The sequence below is a fragment of the Lactuca virosa genome, chromosome 6 (assembly GCF_052849685.1).
Source record: "Lactuca virosa cultivar CGN04683 chromosome 6, Lactuca_virosa_CGN04683_v6, whole genome shotgun sequence".
Taxonomy (NCBI): Eukaryota; Viridiplantae; Streptophyta; class Magnoliopsida; order Asterales; family Asteraceae; genus Lactuca; species Lactuca virosa.
Genome location: NC_136431.1, coordinates 84,791,658 through 84,812,470, shown reverse-complemented (window position 1 = coordinate 84,812,470; position 20,813 = coordinate 84,791,658). Strand labels below are relative to the sequence as shown.

The following is a 20,813-nucleotide window of genomic DNA, read 5'->3' as shown; positions in this document are numbered from 1 at the left end:
ATCGAGAAACAAACCGCTGGACAATAAGTATAACTCTGTTCCATGTAATTGTCCTCACGATATCTTGAGAACGGAGGACTATACGATCCCTTATCTAAAGGACGAGTCAGAGTTCAACAGCGGCTTTTGAGAGCTATAATTTCTAATCGGATTTTGAAGTCGTACTTGCATCTATAGTTATTAGACTTATCCAAGTGGGAGACTGTTGGATTAGTGTCTAAGTCCATAACTATATTTGGTATGTACTTGACCCGGTTGTAGCATGGTCCTTTTGGGTTGCCTTCACTAAAGCAACTCGACTGGATAGTTAATGGGGAAAGAGGTTATTATGGTTTATTAATATATTATAAGAATAATATATTAAAAGAGAAATCATATTAGTTAATTAATATTGGTCAAGAATTAATTAATAAATTAATTATGTGATCAAAAGAGATTAATTGAACTTAGGGGACTAGAATTGCAATTATAAGATAATTGGATTTTGGGCTGTGGATCTTGTGGATTAAGGGGGTAGACGAAATTAGGTGGAGTCCCACCTTGAAATCGTCCAAGCCTCATTCCAGAATGTTCCATTGGACTGCCTAAGGCCTAAGTCATCCAATTAGGGTTTTGACTGAAACCCTAGCAGCACCACTATTTAAAGGACCCCGGGGCATCCAAAATCGGCTACCAAAAGAACCCTAGAGTCCATAGAGCCGATTTTGTGCCTCCATATCCTCTCTCCAAGATTATCCTTCTTGCCTTGGTGTTTGTGATCAATTACAGGTATTACATTTGTGATACTAGGCTCTCAAAGCTTTAAGATTCTTGCAACAATCAAAAGGTAATCATCTAAACCTGTTTATATGTTATTTCGTTTTTGATATGCTAGATCTAGGGTTTATAAGCTTTGGATAATTTGCATGTACAATAGAGAAACCTAGATCCAAAGCTTTAGGGTTTTGCATGTGCACATAAGAATGTTCTTTTGCTCAAAACCCATCAAAAATAACCAATTTACCCTCTTTGACCATTTTGCCCTTTATTGCTATTTGTCAATTTCCAACTTATTTCCTTTTCTTTCGCACAATTCTAAACATCAATATACACATGTTTTTTTTTTAAATATGCATATACACAAAAATAAAACTATACTTTAATACTTGTATGATTCATTTAGGGAGTTTAGTCAACTTAATAACCATTTTAATGGAATCAACCATTCCATTCCTTCTCCTATTAATATCATTACATATAATCTTCATATTTAGTTTTTTTTCCTCCATTAAACGACCAAGTTTTTCTTAACGTTTTCTTTCATTAACAGACAAAACTATACTCTAATCCTCCAAAGAGCAAACATATACTTCATAAGTATATGCATATGCATATTTTTTTGAAATATGTATATGCTTATTCTTATGCAAATGTCATATTATGCATATGCATATGTATATTCTTATTCATATACATACGCATGTACTTATGAATATGCATATGCATGTCCTTATGTATATGCATATGCATATACATATGCATATGTATATGTCATATACATATGCATATGTATATGCATATATATAAGCATAATCATATTATACATATGAATATGCATATGCATATACTTATGTATATGCATATGCATATGTATATGCATATGCATATGTATACGTATATACATATACATATGCATATGTATATACATATACATATGCATATGTATATGCATACCTTTATTCATATTTATATGCATATGTATATCCTTATTCTTATTAATATGTCATATTATACATATGAATATGCATATGTCATATATATATATATATATATATATATATATATATATATATATATATATATGCATAAGCATAATCATATGTATTTAATTGCCATATGCATATACTTATTCTTATGCATATGCATATGTATATATATATATATATATATATATATATATATATATATATATATATATATATATATATATATATATATATATATATATATATATATGCATATGCATATACATATGCATATGCATAAGAATAAGTATATGCATATGGCAATTAAATACATATGATTATGCTTATGCATATATATATATATATATATATATATATATATATATATATATATATATATATATATATATATGCATATGCATTTTGTATATTCATATATTTATTCATATTTATATGTATATGTATATTCTTACCTTTATGCATATATTTACTCTTATGCATGTGCATATGCACATCTTTATTTAAAATATGCATATACACAAAAAAATATGATTATGCATTAAAAATGCATTTTTTTTGAAAATATCTTTTTAAATATTAATTTCGAAATGTAAGGAATATTTTCGCTGATTTAAAAAAAAATACAAAAAATAAAAAATAATAATTTTTTTTAAATAAGTGAAAATATACGTTATATTTCGAAATTAAATTTTTTTTAAAAAAAATGAATTTTTCAAAAAAAAGAATTTTTAATGCATATTCATATTTTTTTTGTGTAAATATACATTTTCAAAAAAATATGCATATGTACATGCATATAAAAAAATCAATTCTTTTTTACATTTGTCTTAGATATATGTATGTACATTCACATGTGAAATTTGATACCTAAATTCATATAGATAAAAAGTTTGTTGGTATTAAAGAAATGAATATGTTGATTGAGTTCTTCAAGAAATTTAGAGAAGTAGGGTTCTATAAGGTAACTAGCGATGCTAAGGAACTTTCGATTGAAATGATATTGATCCAGTATTCCCTTTAAAGCGTCTCGTTCATACAAAAACAATTTGATGAAAATTCAAGTAATAAAGATGTCATACTATCAGCCGAGGAGAATTTTAAGTTAATTACATTTTATATATTGTTGATCAAGCGAAAGATTCTTGTAAAACAAATTTTGAATAATTCGAAGAGTATGAAAATAGTTATGTTTTTTGTTTCCAAAAAATGAAGGAATTTTATGACAAATATCTTTATGTGTGTTGTATTCGTTTGAAGCCACACTTAAATGTGGTGAAAAATTAGATATTGATCGTAACAAACTTTATCTATAGTTAAATTCAGTTGAGGATTTCTTACCAAGTAAAACTACCAATCACATCGTTTTTCTAATGCATGTGTTTACCATTTAAAAAAGTTCTATACCTATAAAATATAAGAATAATCACAAAAATGGATAAAATAATGGCTCGTTTAACATACTAACATTTTGTTCATATAAAAAACTGACAACGAATTCTATTAATGAACATTTCAGGTGCGTTTCGTTGATTTTGAAGGCTCTTTTCGATAAAAATGACTCATAAATATAATTTTTTTATACATATGAAAAATTCATGAATACAACGATAAGTTGATAAATGTTATAAAACATTCAAAACAAAAAAACGACAATATGATATATATATATATATATATATATATATATATATATATATATATATATATATATATATATATATATATATAAAGGTTGTAAAAAACCATCGACGTTAGCTATTCGGTGGATTAGTGTTAAAAGATTAATTGGCAAGGCGATAATTAATCGGGTACCATTAATAATTCAAATATTAATTCATCTTGAGAAAATAAGTATTTAAAAATTTAAAATTTTGAAAATTTGAAAATTTTAAAATAATGTACCAAAATTTAAAAAATTTGATACATTATTTAAAATTTTGAAAATTTGAAATTTTTTGTGTAATATTTGATATTTTGAAATTTCAATATTTGAAAATTTCAGCCACCAGGAACGCTTAAGACTGCCTAGGGTCGTCTAGCTCCGCCTAGGATTATTATTGACCAAGACCATATAAGAAGACCTCCCAACACTAATCGTAGACTAGTCGAGGCCGCCTAGAGCCTAGGGACCGATTAATCGACTTTCTAGACCGATGTTTACTACACTGATATATATATATATATATATATATATATATATATATATATATATATATATATATATATATATATATATATATATATATATATATAATGTTAGAGCACACAAGTAGACATTGATTAAAATGATAACATTAAACACTTTGAGATTAACATTTCGAACATAAGTAAAAAGATTGCTTTTGGAAAGAAAAATATTGGGAAAAAAAAAACCAGAAAAGAATCCGAAATTTGAAGATCAAATTTGGAATGGTGCATTCGGAAATAAATGGATATTTCTGAAAAACTTAAAAAAATTGATTATTTTCTTAAAAGGTCATTTGTAATGGAGGAAATTACACGAATGGTCCCTATGGTTTAGGTAATTTGCACGTTTGGCCCTTAACTTATTTTTTTAACACGGAAGGTCGCTACTATTTGTTTTTTTTACTCGCTTGGTCACTGTCTTACCTAAAAAAAACTATTTTGCCATTGATTTTTTTAATTTATTTAAATAAACACACCCCCAACCCCACCCTCTCACCTTACCTTACATACCCCACCATTTTCCCTATTTAAATAATAGTCTTTTTAGGTAAGACAGGGACCAAACGCGTAACAAAAAAAAACAGTAGGGACCAAGCGCGTGACAAAAACAAACAGTAGAGACTTTCCGAGTTAAAAAAATAAGTTAGGGACCACTCGTGTAATTTACTCTTTATAATGATTAGTTTAGGGTGTGTTTGATATGGGTTTTAATTGGGTCCAAACGAGGACTGGGTCCAAAAAGTCAATTTAGCATGTTTGATATTGCTTCAAAACCATTGGACTCGGTCCAAATGATTAAATTGGTCTGTGATATTTAGTTGATTCGGTCCCCCTTTCAAAACTCAAGGACCGGGATAACAATGCACAAAAACCAACAATTCCCATATTGCCCTACTCATCAGTTTCCTCCACAGAACAATCGTCTCTTGTTATCGCCTCCACGAACTAAAAACCAAATGAAAATTTCATCCTATTCTCTTCGATTTTAGAAGTCAAATGTAGTGAAAAGGAATCTACCGCTTCTTTCTTTTGTTATTTAATTAGTTACAGAAGTAACAAGTGTCAAATTTCAACAGTGAATTCTCAATTGAACTACTTTGTTGTTCCATAGTTCACTAGACTCAAAATTGCATGCTAATTCTAATTTGTTCAAGGTTGATGACAAAATATTGTTCAACTGTATGTCAAAATGTCACGAGAGTTTAAAGATTACATGGATTCGATGTTCAATTGTTCAATTATGCATGTACTTTATGCATAAAGCAAACTTGTAGTTCTTTATGGAAGGAAGAATCGAGGAATTAACATGTTCATTTATGTTTGTATATAATTGGTATGAGCTTAGTTTGTAGGTACACGTATAGACCCAAAAATCTATAAAAGCATTAGTGGGAGCTTTAATTTTGCAATTTATTTTCTATTTTGAAGGATATACAAGAAGTAACATTAGATAGTGGGTGTTATTTATTCTTTTGTGTGTGAAACTCAAATCTTGTTATGATGAAATCAACATTTAAAGTTGTGTGTATGTTTATCAAATTAGCCCTCCTTTGACTGTATCAAAAGCAATTGAGCAACTAGAGAATGTTGATCATGACTTTTATGGCTTCCTAAATGAAGAAACTGGCAAAATTTTGTGGCGCTTCTATTACTCATTTTGGAGATTGTATTGATTTGGATGATTGGTTTCAGGTGAGATTAATATCTTGTACAAAAGAAAATCTGGAGTGTATAGGATCAAAGATCCAAAAAATGACGAAACTGAGAAATTAGAGTAAGTGGATACAAAAATTCTCAGGCAACTCTAGTTTGTAGAAAAAGATGGGAGAATGAAGAAGATGATAAATCATATGTAGATGTGTGAGCTCGGTGTTGCAGTTTTAAAGATATGGTAAAGTTTTTGAAGATATATATGTCCAGATGTGTGTAGTTTCTTTGAAATGATGTGTAATCTAATCTTGAAGTCATTATTATAAAAAATATTGTTTGAAAGTAATATAATCATTTTGCACAGTCAGTTAGATGCAAAAGGAAACAACAAGTTTCAGTCAGAAGTTAACTAGTAAGAAAATGTAACCGCAACTTTGACTCAGTTAACAACTATCAAATGACCATTGCTCAATATCCGTTATTTATATATAAATTTCCAATAAATAATATGATCATAGTTGGTTTGTTGGCGATACTTTTATTTGAACTTTAACATCTATTTATACATATATCTATTTTTAATCATACTTTTCATGTTATTATATCGAATCTACCCACCCTTCGTTTTTTCAGACCCCTTAGGGCCTCAACCGTAGTCGCACTAAACCTACCACCGAGGAAATAAAGGATATGGCGAATTACCATGCACCTCAACATTGACCGGTTTGCGAGGTACTTCTTACATAATTAAAATCGAATGATATTATATATATATATATATATATATATATATATATATATATATATATATATATAGAGAGAGAGAGAGAGAGAGGATAGAGAACATACATTACAGCCCCACCTAAGCTTAGATACTAAACTTATAAAATATGTGGTTTTAACTTAGTAAATATACCTGATTTGGTTTTCACTTGGTAAATATATCATCATCGATAACATTTCTTTCCTCCATTATCGTTTTATCATCTATGTATTCTTTCCTCCATTATCGTTTATTACTTCACTCCAGTGAACATTACTTTTTTCCATTGTCACGAAGATCTAAGATAATCAATATTTTTTCTTCCTTATCAAAACTATTGCGTCGATCTTGAATCTACATCTTCAAGTGTTAATTATGAATCCCCTAACCGCGATCTTTTTATAGTAAAACAATGTATTTTCATGAGGTTTAGTACCTAAGCTTAGGTGAGACTGTTAAAGTCTATTCACTTTTTCCATATATATATATATATATATATATATATATATATATATATATATATATATATATATATAGAGAGAGAGAGAGAGAGAGAGAGAGAGAGAGAGAGAGAGAGAGAGAGAGAGAGAGAGAGAGAGAGAGAGAGAGAGAGAGAGAGAGAGAGAGGCCTAAACTAAATATACACTTTAAAAATCGATGCAAGCCCAATATGATCAAATGGCCCGGTTTAGCAGTGTATATTTTGATGTTTTAATTGTATATTATACTCCTATTTTTATTACCTTATACTTTTGATATAGTGTTTTTAGTATATCTTCTACAAATCTTATTCGGAGTTATTTTTAGTCCGATAGTGTTTCTTTAACATTGCATTTGGATAATCAGTAAAATAAATTCTTTTCGAAATAGGTCAAAGTTAATAAGAACCGTTATGATTTAATTATTTTTCAGTTTAACTATTGGAAATCTTTTTCTGATATAACCATTGAGCCTTTGGTTTTCTCTTAACGATGGACATTACAGAAAACTTTTAATTTTATATAATCATTATAGTTTGAAATTATTTGAATTAACAAGCATGATATATTTTTTTATGATTAACCATTAAAACGTTGATTTGTTTATATAAAAAAAAAGAACTTTAACCAGAAAAATAATATTTTGATGGTTAGTTGCGTTATCTGAAAACCCTTACAATGTTTTTTTTTCTTAAAAAAAAAACAAATAAAATACATATTAATTTAAATCAGAAAAAAAAGCTTTAGATGGTTTAAAAAAAACTATAATGGCTTTTATGGATTTTATCCTTTACAATACATCAAATATGTTATATTAAAAAAGTCATGCATACACTAAACATTCATATACAATTGTATATATAAACAAATCTTGTAGTTTAACGAAGCTTTGTTAAGGACTCAACTTTAATTACACTCGAACTCAACTTTAATTGGGCTCGAACGTTGATAAACGTACGTCTATTCAAGAATCAATGTGAATAGTTATTTATACTTCTACAAACGTATAAACAATAAACATGCAAAAGAAACATACTTGAAGTCACTTGCTTGGCTTTCTTCTTGACTTTCAGATTAACTCCTTTAGCGTTTCCTTCTTCGTTTTCTGCTCTTTCATACGAGGTTTATTCACTATTTATTATTTAATCTCAAAAGATGGCTAAAGTATGACATAAATACTTCAAGGTGGTATAGAAGGGATCCATACCTGGCCATTTAATTAGTGTGAGGCTTGTAGACTAGGACCACGGATGCATAATCAACCATTTGATTATTTTGTGGTTTACATTAATTCCGTTAAGGTGATATAATATGTTGTAATCATTGTTTGGTATCTATATTAATATTAAAATGTTATTTTCATGTTTCTTTATGTGGTCATTATGTTGTATACGTTATAGTTTGGCACATTTTTGACAAGTTTCTACCTACAAAACCTCTTAAATGAGACTAGGCTTCTTCAATTTTAGGTGTATATCTAATTAAGCATGCCAACCAAGTTTTTTCAAACTTTAAAAACATTTTGAACTTCATCATCACATGTAAAGGATAATACCAGTTAGACATCATTATAAAAATCTGCACTTTTTTATTTTTTACTTTTGAATGGTAAAATTCTATATAAAAAACTAGCCTTAGTGGGTAGCTATAGACAAAATGAAAATTACAAAGAGTTAATGATATTAGTTGGGCTATGAAGTAAACCTACCCAATTAAGCCCAAGTTTAATACTCCTATTCTAAAACCCTAAAAAAAGATCAATACACTATGAAATAAAAAATAGTGAACTTTTTGGTTTGACCGTTTGAAAGAGTGTCTCATTACGAAAATTTCAAATTGTCTAAAACTTTGTAAGAGTGACCGAATGAAAATGAAACGTAAAAATTTTTATTTTTAAATAATTAAAACCATTCAAAGTCATATCCAAACTATCATTAGAGTAATAAATCAGAGTTTCAAAAAAACATCAAGATGAAAAATCATAAAAACAAAAGTTTGGAATCTCCAATGGATGCAGTGCGATCAGGCCGAACTCTTTCCCTTGCTACCAAAAGTAACTAAAACATTAAACTTGAAACCGTAAGAACAAATCTTAGTGAGTTCCCCAAAATACAAAATACCATACATATTCAGATAACATATTACAACCTATTTCAGCCAACAGGTCAGTTTCAACCCATGTGAATGTTGTGGTCCTCCATCAGTCTTACAATCACTTCCATTGCTGCAGTCCTCTTGCAGTGTTTCCTGCTATGGTCCTCCCATATATTTCATACAATTGTTATGGTCATCCCTTAGTCTTTCATATAGTTTCCATGGTCCTCCCATAGTCTTTCATACAAAAGTCACAAAGACAATCTAGCTAGCATACTTTCTAGTATAGTGAGAAGACTCACCTCACAGATTAAAGTAGACTACACCATAGCTCGTAAGATCCGAAGGCTGACACTACACACCACCTAACATAAAACAAAAAGTCAAACCTTAGTCTACTATCTAACACTATCAAGTTGACCAAAAGTCAACTTGGTCAATAAGTCAATGCACAATGGTCAAGGTTAACGGTCAACCACCGCGTCGTGGCCAACCATCGACCGTGTCGTGGTAGTAACACGACATGTAACATCCCCTATTTTCATAACCGAAAAAACTTTTCTTTATGCTTTAAAATCATAATTTCTTTGTTTACAGAAAATCCCAGTACAATAAAATATTTTGAATACAAATTATTGTTTCAAAATATCAAAACCCTGATGATGTTATAATCAATACACAACAGATGTTACATTAATCACTCGAAATACTAATCAAGTTCCAATAGCTCTAAACTTGTTACATGTGATGCATATAATTTGAGTGGGCAAGGTTGGGAAACATGGTGAGACATATAAGGTTTTTAATCCCACAATATTATTATGATAATAATCCATAATTATCAAACCTACAAAACTAACTGTTACTAAACAATATAGATATATCTCACGTCTGTGGGTTATAAATCCACACTAGTAACGTAATTCACAAGACCGTCTAGAATGATCAAATGTTGTCATCTTACTTTGGGAGATGACCAAACATATTGTTACAGTTACCTGATCGGACCCACCATATCTGGATGTCCAAAGGAATACGATATTGTACTGCGGTACGTATTCCGTACATCGACACCTGATACTGTCACATAACAGAGTTCTACTATTCGTTTCTATGAAACACACCCTTAATATGATGCTACCTAATATCCAAACTTAATTTAACTTATCATCCTCTTTGAGTCCTAGTGTATAACTAGACAAGATTACAATGTCTGTAATCAACATAATTTCATGCTTATGTAATATTTTTACAATATAAGGTATAATTCGAACTAAGCATCGTTTATAAATCTCATCTCATCACTAGGCAAGACTATAAGTCTATAATGCTTGTAATCAACTTCCATTACCAACTCTATTTAGGTAACACTATCCTAATTTTAATGTATACATTTAACATAGATTATTAGATATTAGTATACATTTATCTTCTCTGTAATAATATTTCTATCATTATTATCATGTAATAATATATATATATATATATATATATATATATATATATATATATATATATACACACACACATCTTAACACATATAGAATCATATCTAGCCTGTACAACGTATGTCATCAAATATACATCTAACACATATTCCAGTCAATAAGCATATAATTCACATATAAACTTTCAACAAATATTTAATACTTTTAATAAATACTTGTATTAAAATCATGTTCATGAAAGTAAGAGAAATCTCTAGAAAAGTCCCAAACTTTAGTCATTTTTTACCTATTCAGCCGTTCACCATGTCATGTGGTATGCCATCTGGATGCATGTGATGATGTGGTGGCTGACATGACATGTCACGTTATCTACTAGCTTAATAATGAAAAAATGGCATTTTTGAAAAGAATGAGGGGAGCGATATTAGAAACCGCGCCTCCCCTCCACGAGTTCAACGAGTTTACCACTTGAGTTACAAGACTTTTATGACTTTTCTCCTTCATTTTCCGTATATATATCTATTATGCATGAAGATTTTTTCTAAAAAAATAGAAGCCAACAAGGTTCGAACCTTCTTACCAGTTGGGCTATACACCTTGATTGTTTTTATTCCTTCTCCCTTGTATTTAATGTATACAATTCTGAAGACTTAAATACAATTATATTATTATTTCTATTATTATTTTAATTAATATTAGGTTATTATTAAAAACGCAATGAAATATATTATTTTTAAAAATCTTTTTTAGTAATATTATTAAATAAACACATATATAAATACTTTTGAAATGCGTATAAATACGTACAAAAATGTATTTATATCTAAAAAAACATATAAATGTAATAAACACATAAAAATATTTATATGTTTTTATATCTTAAAAACAAATGTTTTTAATATTTTTTATAATATATATATATTTTTTTCTAAACGTATAAAAACAATTTTTGTGATAAACGTATAAAAATGATTAAATACATATAAAAACAATTCAATAAAAATACATATTTAATCATTTTTATAAGTATTTAAATGTTTTTAATAATAATAATAATAATAAATATAAGAGTAAATTACAGAATTGGTCATTTTGCTTTTTTTCCAAATCGCAGGTTTAGTCCAATCTGGGAGAATTTGACAGGAGCCGTCTTCATGGTTTAAAGAAATTGCACCCTTGGTCCTTGTGGTTAGGAGAATTTACATCATTGGTCCCTCCATCAATATTAAAACACTACTTTACCCTTTCTAATTTCTTTTTTCTTTTTTTACTCTTTTTATATCTATTAAATATAAAACCATAAGGAGCCACCACCCTCACACCACCCCACCTACCCACTCTCTCTCTCTATCTCTATCTCTCTCCTTTGTGATATAAGGCTACCATTGGTTAGGTAGCAATCACTTTTAGTCTTGGATTGGATGATGACAGGATTCGACGCATGGACCCGATCGGTTAGATCAGGAGGTTGTTAGAGCCACAGTGACATGATAACTAGTTGCAACTAGTTCCAGAGAAGGATTTCGTTCAGAAGTCGTGTGAGGCGAATAAGTGGGAGTCCATTGGCTCCGCAGCCGGGCAGGATCCCGATATTTCAGATAATTGGTGAACGAATGGAGACCAGGGAGGTCTCATTAGATTTTGGAAAGCAACCATGTGGCAACATACTGCTTTAGGCAGTTCAGTATTCGGGCAGTTTCAGTGTTTGGGCAGCGTTAGTAATTGTGTTTTAGGTTGCTAGTACGGGGGGAATAACTGGTTGATTGGGAAGCGACAAGTCACTCACAGTGGGATTAGCTGAGCCTTGGCCAAGTATAAGTGATCTGCAGGGATAATTGGGTATGTGATTTCAGTTTTCTAGTGGGAGCCACATGCTATTAGAAGTTGAGTAGTCCTTTGAGGGATAAACGAACTAGATTCAACAATAATGATCCATTATGAGTGGTCTGTCAGGGATTCAGACCGTCTCAAGACAACAGATTTTAGACGGAGTAGATGTGATCTTATTGCGAGAAATTCGTTCATATGAGAATTTTAGGTCTTGCGAAGATTGGTCACGGTTACCCTGGGAAGGCCAGGGTGTACCCAGGATTGTGGCCATGATACTTGAGTGGTTGGCGTGTAAGGGATGGTAAGAAATGATTTCGAGGACAAAATCTAATTTAAGTGGGGGAGAGTTGTAACACCCGTTTATTTATTAGATAAATAAATAAATTAATGAACGAATAGTAGCCCTAAAATAAATAATTATATATCAAATGATGGTCTCGTAGAGCTAATTGTTACACTTTAAGAGATTGGGGGTTAAAAGTGTAAAATCCGGACTTAATTTGTAAGTATTAATGAAGGCAGGGGCTAAATGGTAAATTTCGGACTCCATTTGTAAAGAAATTTGAAGGTTGGGGTTAAAAGGGTAACATATGATTTTATTTGAGAATAAATTGTAAAGGAGGGGCTGAATGGTAACTGTGTGACTAAATATGAAAGAAATTATGTGAGCAGGGGTGAGAAGTGTAAATTGTGGACTTTCTGTGAAAAGAATCATATGGGGAGGAACCATTGATGACATTATGGGGTGAAGTTTGAGTGGGTGTCGGGTATATAGCTCTCGGTAAACCCTAACTCTAGCATGAGAGCACAGCCGACACTTTTCCCCCACCCTTATTCCACCCTCACCGGTGCCGCCATCTCCGGATCTTCCTACTGCCGTTCATCAATCTCCACGCACCACCCTTCCCTTCCTCTCGTTTTAGTGATGCAGCGAACCCTAAATCTAATCTCCATCAGCCGCCGCCATGAGAGCACTCTTTAGCCGCCGCCGCTGCGTTGCCAAGCTTGCTGCCGCCGCTGCTCTGCCATCGAAGCACCACAACCACGACCTTGATGTCGGATGTCGTGGTGACCGGAGAACTGCCGAGGGAGTTCAAGTCGTTCGTTATGAGTGGGTAAGGAGCGACTAGGGAGCCGTCAGTGAGGTTAACCGCCGCTCCCTTCTCCTCTTCGTCGTCCCTCTCGCGATATTGACGTCGTTAACACCATTGCTGCCGCCGACGTTTCTTTGGCCGCTAATCTCATCGTTCAGGCGACGTTAGCCACTTGGGAGGTGGCTGGACCTTTATGTGCTCGAGTATATCTGTTGTTTATTGTGGTCTTGAAGTTGTTTGCGCCATATATGGCCGGAAAACGGAGAAGACGACCACCATGGCCGCCAGCCATGGTGGCTGCCACCATGTGCCGCCATGTATGTGTTTATGTAGTTAGTGTGTGTGTTTGTTCTTGGTTAAGGCATTGTAACTTGTAATTAGCAAAAGTATAATGGAAAGAAACTCAAACCACCACCGTAGGATGGTGGCTGCCGCCTCCTGCCGCCACCGGCCGCCGGGTCGGGTGGCGGTGTGCGTTGCCTCGTTGTGTTGATTCGTTTGGGGTGCTTGAAACCCTAATGGGCCCAGTGAAACCCTAATGGGCCTGGTGAAAACCCTAATGGGTCTATTGGACCCTAGTGGACCTAAAAAGCCCAAGCATGTGACTAATGGGCTTAATAGACCCTAATGGATCTAAGGATTTAGCTATTGGGCCTATTGTGCTAAGATGGGTTGGAAACCCTAATTAGGGTTTAGAAAACCCTAATATTGGATTTATGGGCTTGGACTTATCGGGACCCACACTTGGGCCATTAGGATGGAATTGTGTATTAAGCCCAATCACACCATATGATTTATTTAGACGAGTGATGGACTTAATGGATAAAGTCCTTAATGGGTTAAGTGAGAAACACTTAACCCTAATCGTCATTTTATGTGAAACCCTAATTTCACTTGGGTTTATTGTTGGGCCTTTCTATTGGGCCTTGATGATTGGGTTATTAATAGGCCATCCAAGATCAAGCAAATGGACTAGAATAATTAATGGGCTTTGTGGTAAGGCCCATATGAGGAGTTGGGCCCAATTTGGAAAATTGGGCCATAGATGGGCCATAGTTTGGGCCTTTATTATTATGAGATATTGGGCCATTAGAATACCAAATGTTGGACTGGACTTTTTAGTTGGGCCTTTGAATAAGACATGTAAAGGCTTGGGCCCAATTTGGAAAATTGGGCCATATGTTGGGCTTTGAGCCATAGTTGGACTTTTGGGCCTTTGGATTGGGCCTCGGGCTTGAATTAAGCCAAGTTAGGGGTAGAGTATCCTTTTACCCCCAAGCATGGACTTATGGTTATGTATTGGAACCCAATTATTAATTGGGTGTTATTTTGGTGTTGACATTTCGAGAATCTGTCATCCAGCAGCTGGGGTTGAGTCTGCGGGACTTCAGCAGTGTGGGGTTGAGTCTACGGGACTTCAGCAGTGTGACGTGAGTTACCTTCCAGTAGCGGTGGGTCTACGACCATAATGCCGGCCCACCAGTAGGAGTTGTATGTTAGATGATTGCCTTTGTGATATTCATCTAGGTTTGCTGCTACCTGATATGTTTTATGTTCTAGCATGTTATGATGTTATGTGATAGTGGTAGTAGGGGGTGAAATAGTCCCCGGTTACCGGTCGATAGGACCGAAGGGGTAGTTTAGTACCCAGCCATGCTAGCTAGATTATGATATATGTGATATGATATTATGTGGTAGTAGTAGGGGGTGAAATAGTCCCCGGTTACCGGTTGAAAGATACCGAAGGGGAGGCCAGCTCCCAGTTACCGGTTGAAAGATATCGAAGGGGTAGGCCAGCACCCAGATATGCTAGGCAGTCACCGGTCGAGAGGACCGAAGGGGTAGGCCAGCACCCAGATATGCTAGGCAAGGTCACCGGTCGAGAGGACCGAAGGGGTAGGTCGGGCACCCAGATATGCCTGACAGTATGTATGTTATATGATTGTATGGTATGTGGTATGATGGGGGAACTCACTAAGCTTCGTGCTTACGGTTTACAGTTTTGGTTTCAGGTACTCGTTTTCAAATGAAAGGAGCCGACTTGATCGCAGCGCATCACACTATGTTTTCCGCACATGAGATCTTTGGGATTACACTCTGATATTACTTTATGATAACATGCTTTGATTACTGACACTTTGGTTTTGACATGAGATGTTATTATGGATGTTTTCTTATATTGTTGGTTTTATAATAACCTAACAAAAATGAAATTTTTGGTCTTGAATATTTGGGATGTTACACGAGAGAAAGAGAGAGAGAGACACACACACACACACACACACACACACAGAGAGATAGATAGATAAAGTCTAGGAAGAGTAGGGGTGTTTGTTTGGATGGTTAGGTTTGATCCGATCCGATCAACTAAATCCAAATAGATTTCGGTTTTCAAAACATGGATCCGAATAGTCCAAACCAAATTCAAATCCGATCCGATCCAACCAAATTACAATTCGGTTGGATCGGTTTTTACAATTCGGTTTTCAAGAGGCGAGAAATTTAAAATAGATATAACTTAAATATTAGTCAATTCTATAAAAGTATCTAAAAAAAACTTTTTAATTATGAATTATAGTTTATAAACAACTCTTAAGAAATTTTGGTTATAGTTTAATATTTCATTGACAAAAACTTTTGATAAGAAGTATATATTGAAGTATTATATTGGATGAAAGTTTCTAATAATTAAATAAATAATTTAGTAAATTTATAAATGATTAACTATATATATTAAAAATAAATAATAAGTTGTTATTCGGTTTTTTTAGACTATTCGGTTCATATTTTATAAACCAAAACCAATCCGAAATCCAAAATAATAATTCGGTTTAACTTAAAATCAATCCAAAAATCCGAATATCCGAACCAAATAGTCCAATCCAAATTGTCCGATTGGACAATTCGGTTTTAACCAAATAGTGAACAGTCCTAAGGAAGAGGGATTAGGGTTCAGGTAGAGTTTTTGGCTAAACACAAGCAGATCCGACGGCTGCGGTGGTCTGATAACATAGAGATGGTGGTGGTCCGTCTCCGACTGCGGTGGTCCAATGGTGGTGTCTGGCAGCAAGAAAGTGAGAAAAAGAGTGATAGAGGCAATGTGAGTAAGGAGTAGAAGAGTTAGTAGGAGGTAGGTAGGTGTAACTAATTGAAAACATCAATTCAGTCCGGGCAAGGCCTTGCACATGAATGTCAACATCAAATCATCAAGGGGCCCAAAGATATCACTCACTACTAGAAAAACAGCCTTTTACGACGCTCAATGCGTGTCGTAAAACGCTCAGACGACGCGCAAATGCGTGTCAAGAAAGGCCCTGTCATAACGAGAGACGACACGCTTTTGCGCGTCGTCTATTTACGACGCGCAATTACGACACGCATTTACGACACGCGTTTACGATACGCATTGCGTATCAAGGAAGGCCCTGTCATAAAGGAAGATGACATGCATTTACGTGTCGTAACCTTACGACGCGCATTTACGACTCGCATTGCGTATCATTAAAGCCCCTGTCAAGAAATGCCATGTCATAAATGAAGATGACACACATTTTTGCGTATCATAATTGTATATGTTTAAAAAAAAATTATTTTTTGATTTACTAATTTTCAAATTAAATTTGTATTTAATGTCTCATAATAAAAATAAAATATCATATACAAAAAATACAATCCATTGCATAAAATTTAATGTCATACAAATAATCGTTACATGGAAAGATAAAACAAATCAGTAGAAGTTGTAACAAAAATTTACAAACTAATTAGATATAAGAAATACAAAAAAATATACCCTCAAATGCTTTTCAAAGTCTAATCTCCATGTCAACTCTTCCCCTCACTTCTCCAGTTTGTCCTTAGCTTCTCTAAGAGCTCCAACATCTCTTGCAGCCTGTGACAACATATTATAATTTTTTAATTACTATTTATTTTTATAGTTAAAACATATTATAATTTTTAATTACCCAAAAAAAATGATTTAAGTATTTAGATAATATAATTAAAACATTAAAAATTACAAAAAAAGGTACCTGTTGTGCTAGATAATAGTCAATGTCAATCATCAAATTCTCATTATCCTTTGTGAGTTCATCAGGATGTCTTGCACGTTGAGTAATCCCTATTGATGTAATGGACTCTTTCCTTTAATGTTCCGAATCCGAGTCTGTTCAGAGGAAGTTCTGAGGCCAACAAGAACTTCACGCCAACTCCTAAAAGAAAATCACAAATAGTCAAAGTAAGCTGCTGGACTACTTTTCACAACATTGATAAACATCAAATCGTCATTTTTTTTCCAATGACAAAAAAATAAATTCTAATAAATTGATTCACAAATCTCCCTCCCATAGCCATCCAAATGAAATTTTATTAACACCAAAATTATCTGATATCAATTCCAAACACCGTAATATATTAGATGATGAATTAATTACAACCTCTTGAATGACATATTACCCTCCTGCAGATCACTATTAGATGATGACGCAATGTAAGAGGCCCAATTAACTGTCACAAAGGATTCATAGCCATAAGAATATATTATATAACACAAAAAATTCATGTAGATCATGCACTATTCTTAGGCACATTATCCATATTTAAAACCATTAGAATAAAATGGATATAATTTTAAAGATACATAAAAAACAAGTTACATAAATTGTAACTTTCTTCAAGAACATCCGAAACAACTTCTATGTTTGAGTTGTGTTGCTGTCTATTCTTCGAAAACTCAAATGAGGGCTTAATAAGAGATAAAGCAGGCCAAGTCTGAAGAAAATATGAAAATTAATCGAGTGAAGATGAAAGATGACAACAAAACAGACTTTAGAAGTAATTGACCACTTAACAGGCATATGTCTACCAAAACGAGTCCGAAATTGGACATAGAGCTTTACTTACCTTCTCAACATCAGTGGGGGCGGATCCACACCATTTCTGAACATTCCGAGTTTGTGTTTATATAATTGATTCTTTTCTTTAACATTCCGAGTCTGAGTCTGAGTCTATTCAGAGGAAGTTCTAGGACCAGCAAGAACATCAATATGACTCCTACAAGAAAATCACAAATGGTCTAAGTAAATCGTTGTTTCACGACATCAAATTTTCATTCCCGACAAGAAAAATACATTCTAATAAACTGGTTTCATAAATGTCACTCCCATAGCCATCCAAAAAAATTATTAACAACAAAATCATCTGATATCAATACAAAACAAATAACTTCTGGAAAATCTTACCTCCCATAGCAACCCATAAGTGACATATGACCCTGGAGATTGTTATTAGATGGCGAAGGTAAGTACGACGTTCTACCAGGGTACTGTCACACAGGATTCATAGCCACAAGAATATATTATTAAATTTCCAAAAAACTTATCATCACCAATTTCCAAAAAATTCATGGTGATCATGCATCATTTCCAGGCACATGATCCGTATTTAAAACCTTCGGAGTCTAAAAATTAATATAAAAAACATACATGTATGCCACATTTGTCAAAATAAGCTCTAACAGGTTCAATCGTTGTGTTTGAGTTGTGATATTGTCTACTCTTGGAAAGTTCGGATGAGGGTTCACTTAAATCAGGCATTGCTTCCAATGTCTGAAAACAATATGAAAATTAATTGAGTGATGATGAAAGATGACCAGAAAATGAATAAAATAACATGTAGTTTCACTCACCTTCAGAACCTCAGCGGGTGTTATCTCATAGGAATTCCTTGATATATATGACACTATCCTCTGTTTATGAAAGTGGATTTGCATAGAATCTTGAACTGGAAAAACCAAGGCATCCATACATACTGTTGGCTGTTAGTTTCAATGCTTGTTGTTGTATATCAAATTGTTGATACTTGAGGCCTAATGCTGTCTTTAATAATCTTTTTACATGTTTCCTTCTTTCAACCAGATTTTTCAGTAACTACAAAAGGTAAGTAACACCATATGAAAGATTTATACAAAACATTAAACCAATTTTATCAATTTAACTATGGTTAAAATCTAACCTCGGGTAGAACTCCAGTTGTATTTGAAGATGGTAATCGAGGAACTAAACCATCTTCAGATCTCTCAACTGTTTTAAAGCAGATATTGTACTCCTGTAAGCAATCTAAAAACATTTCAAGAACTTAGCACAAAGGGTAAAACAGTCAATAATAATCAAGACGAAGGGGAAAGAAATCTTCAAGAACTGTAAGCACAAAGGGTAAAACAGTCAATAAACCAAAAAAGAAAACAGATTGATAGACTTTTGTGCATTTTGTGATATTCTTACTTTGTTCAGGGGTGTCATACCTATCTATCACGCCATTTGCATCAAACAAGTGCATGTTACTTGTGCTTAAAGTAGTAGTAAGTTTAAATTTCTTCAACCGCCCTTCTTGTCTTGCTTTGCTCATTTGATCAGCAGTCATTATTATTTGAAAATTAAATTTTGTGTCGTCATTATGAGCATTGTATTCCTGGAAATTTACAACATAAAAAACATCAAAAACCTTAAAAGGAAGGATATTATAATTATGTATAACAATATCTGAGAAGGAAATCATTCTCTAATTACAATCAACCCCTCAAGTTTTGACTAAGAGCAAAAAGTCTCCCGGATTTTGTAACAATTACCAAACAGTCCCTAGACTCTTACCAGACGAGTTTCATAGCCAAAGGATCTGCAATAGAGTAAGAAGCAATTGGCCCACTCCCCACAACGACCCTTCTTTGTTTCAAGAAGCTACACCATGAAAGATGCAATGAGTTTAAAGAATCAGAAAGTGATTTTAAAAAGTTTAAAAAAAAATTGTGTACCTTTATAGGATCATTATACCGTGGAAAACGGGTGATTCTTGAACATGATCTACAACTGGTCCAAGGAAAAATACATATGAGAAAATAAAGAAAAGAAAGGGATTAAATTAAACAAGAAATAATATTTTTTATACGGATAAAGTTCAACTCGAGAGGCTCCATAAGCAGTTTCTGAAGAATTTGGTGCACCCATTCCTTGATCTTCTTGTTAAAAATCCATTTTGCCTTCTCTTCAACAGTACTTGATAAAGTCTGCGAGATTTAAACATTGTAGCTCTAGGTTAACAACAAAACCTGATAATCGAGCTACATTTGAACCATAATCGATAATCAGACATAAAATTAAGAGAAAACAGGGAAAATCAAACATACAGTTAGGTCATCGGAGATGTTGGACAACTCCTGTTTAGCTTTCTTTGAAATCCAATAGCTTCATGCTTTAGCTTTGATGCTTCCGACTTTCACCAATACTTTCTCCATTTCCGCCCTATGCTCTTGCATACCTTCGCACAATCACTATACGTAAAATTGTGTGAAATTTCTGTTAAGAAGATGGGGAATCTGCGTCCTGCAAATAGAAAGTGTAAACGAGGGGAAGTGTGAAGACAAACATACCGATTTGATGCATCCTGCAATTCCCATATCAAAGTCCACAATGATTTATTTGTGACTAAACCCTTCCCGACACTTATAAAGTACACAACATAAAGGGTAA

At 33.0% G+C, this 20,813-nt stretch overlaps 2 protein-coding genes and 1 long non-coding RNA gene across 4 annotated transcripts in view; all 3 read right to left on the bottom strand.

Annotated features, from left to right (window-relative positions):
* Positions 1-8,082, bottom strand: part of LOC145120684 (putative CoA ligase CCL7) — a 56,925-nt gene extending 48,843 nt beyond the window's left edge. The window contains exon 1 of one of the 2 annotated variants that reach the window (XR_013714306.1): positions 7,861-8,082. The gene's annotated coding sequence lies outside the window, so the exon portion shown is untranslated. The remainder of the gene's footprint in view (positions 1-7,860) is intronic. The other variant, XM_079056482.1, reaches the window with a different exon arrangement.
* Positions 8,083-17,083: 9,001 nt separating this feature from the next.
* Positions 17,084-17,790, bottom strand: LOC145119243 (uncharacterized). Its single transcript, XR_013713756.1, has 3 exons — positions 17,727-17,790; positions 17,322-17,501; positions 17,084-17,182 (listed from the first exon to the last, which is right to left on the bottom strand). It is a non-coding gene; the product is annotated as an uncharacterized LOC145119243 (long non-coding RNA).
* A 300-nt stretch (positions 17,791-18,090) lies between these two features.
* On the bottom strand, positions 18,091-19,124 carry LOC145119074 (uncharacterized). The gene is made up of 4 exons (XM_079054720.1): positions 18,977-19,124; positions 18,774-18,896; positions 18,531-18,613; positions 18,091-18,342 (listed from the first exon to the last, which is right to left on the bottom strand). The coding sequence occupies exons 1-4, from the start codon at positions 19,091-19,093 to the stop codon at positions 18,297-18,299; spliced, it is 369 nt and encodes a 122-aa protein (XP_078910846.1). The 5' UTR covers positions 19,094-19,124; the 3' UTR covers positions 18,091-18,296.
* Positions 19,125-20,813: the final 1,689 nt, after the last annotated feature.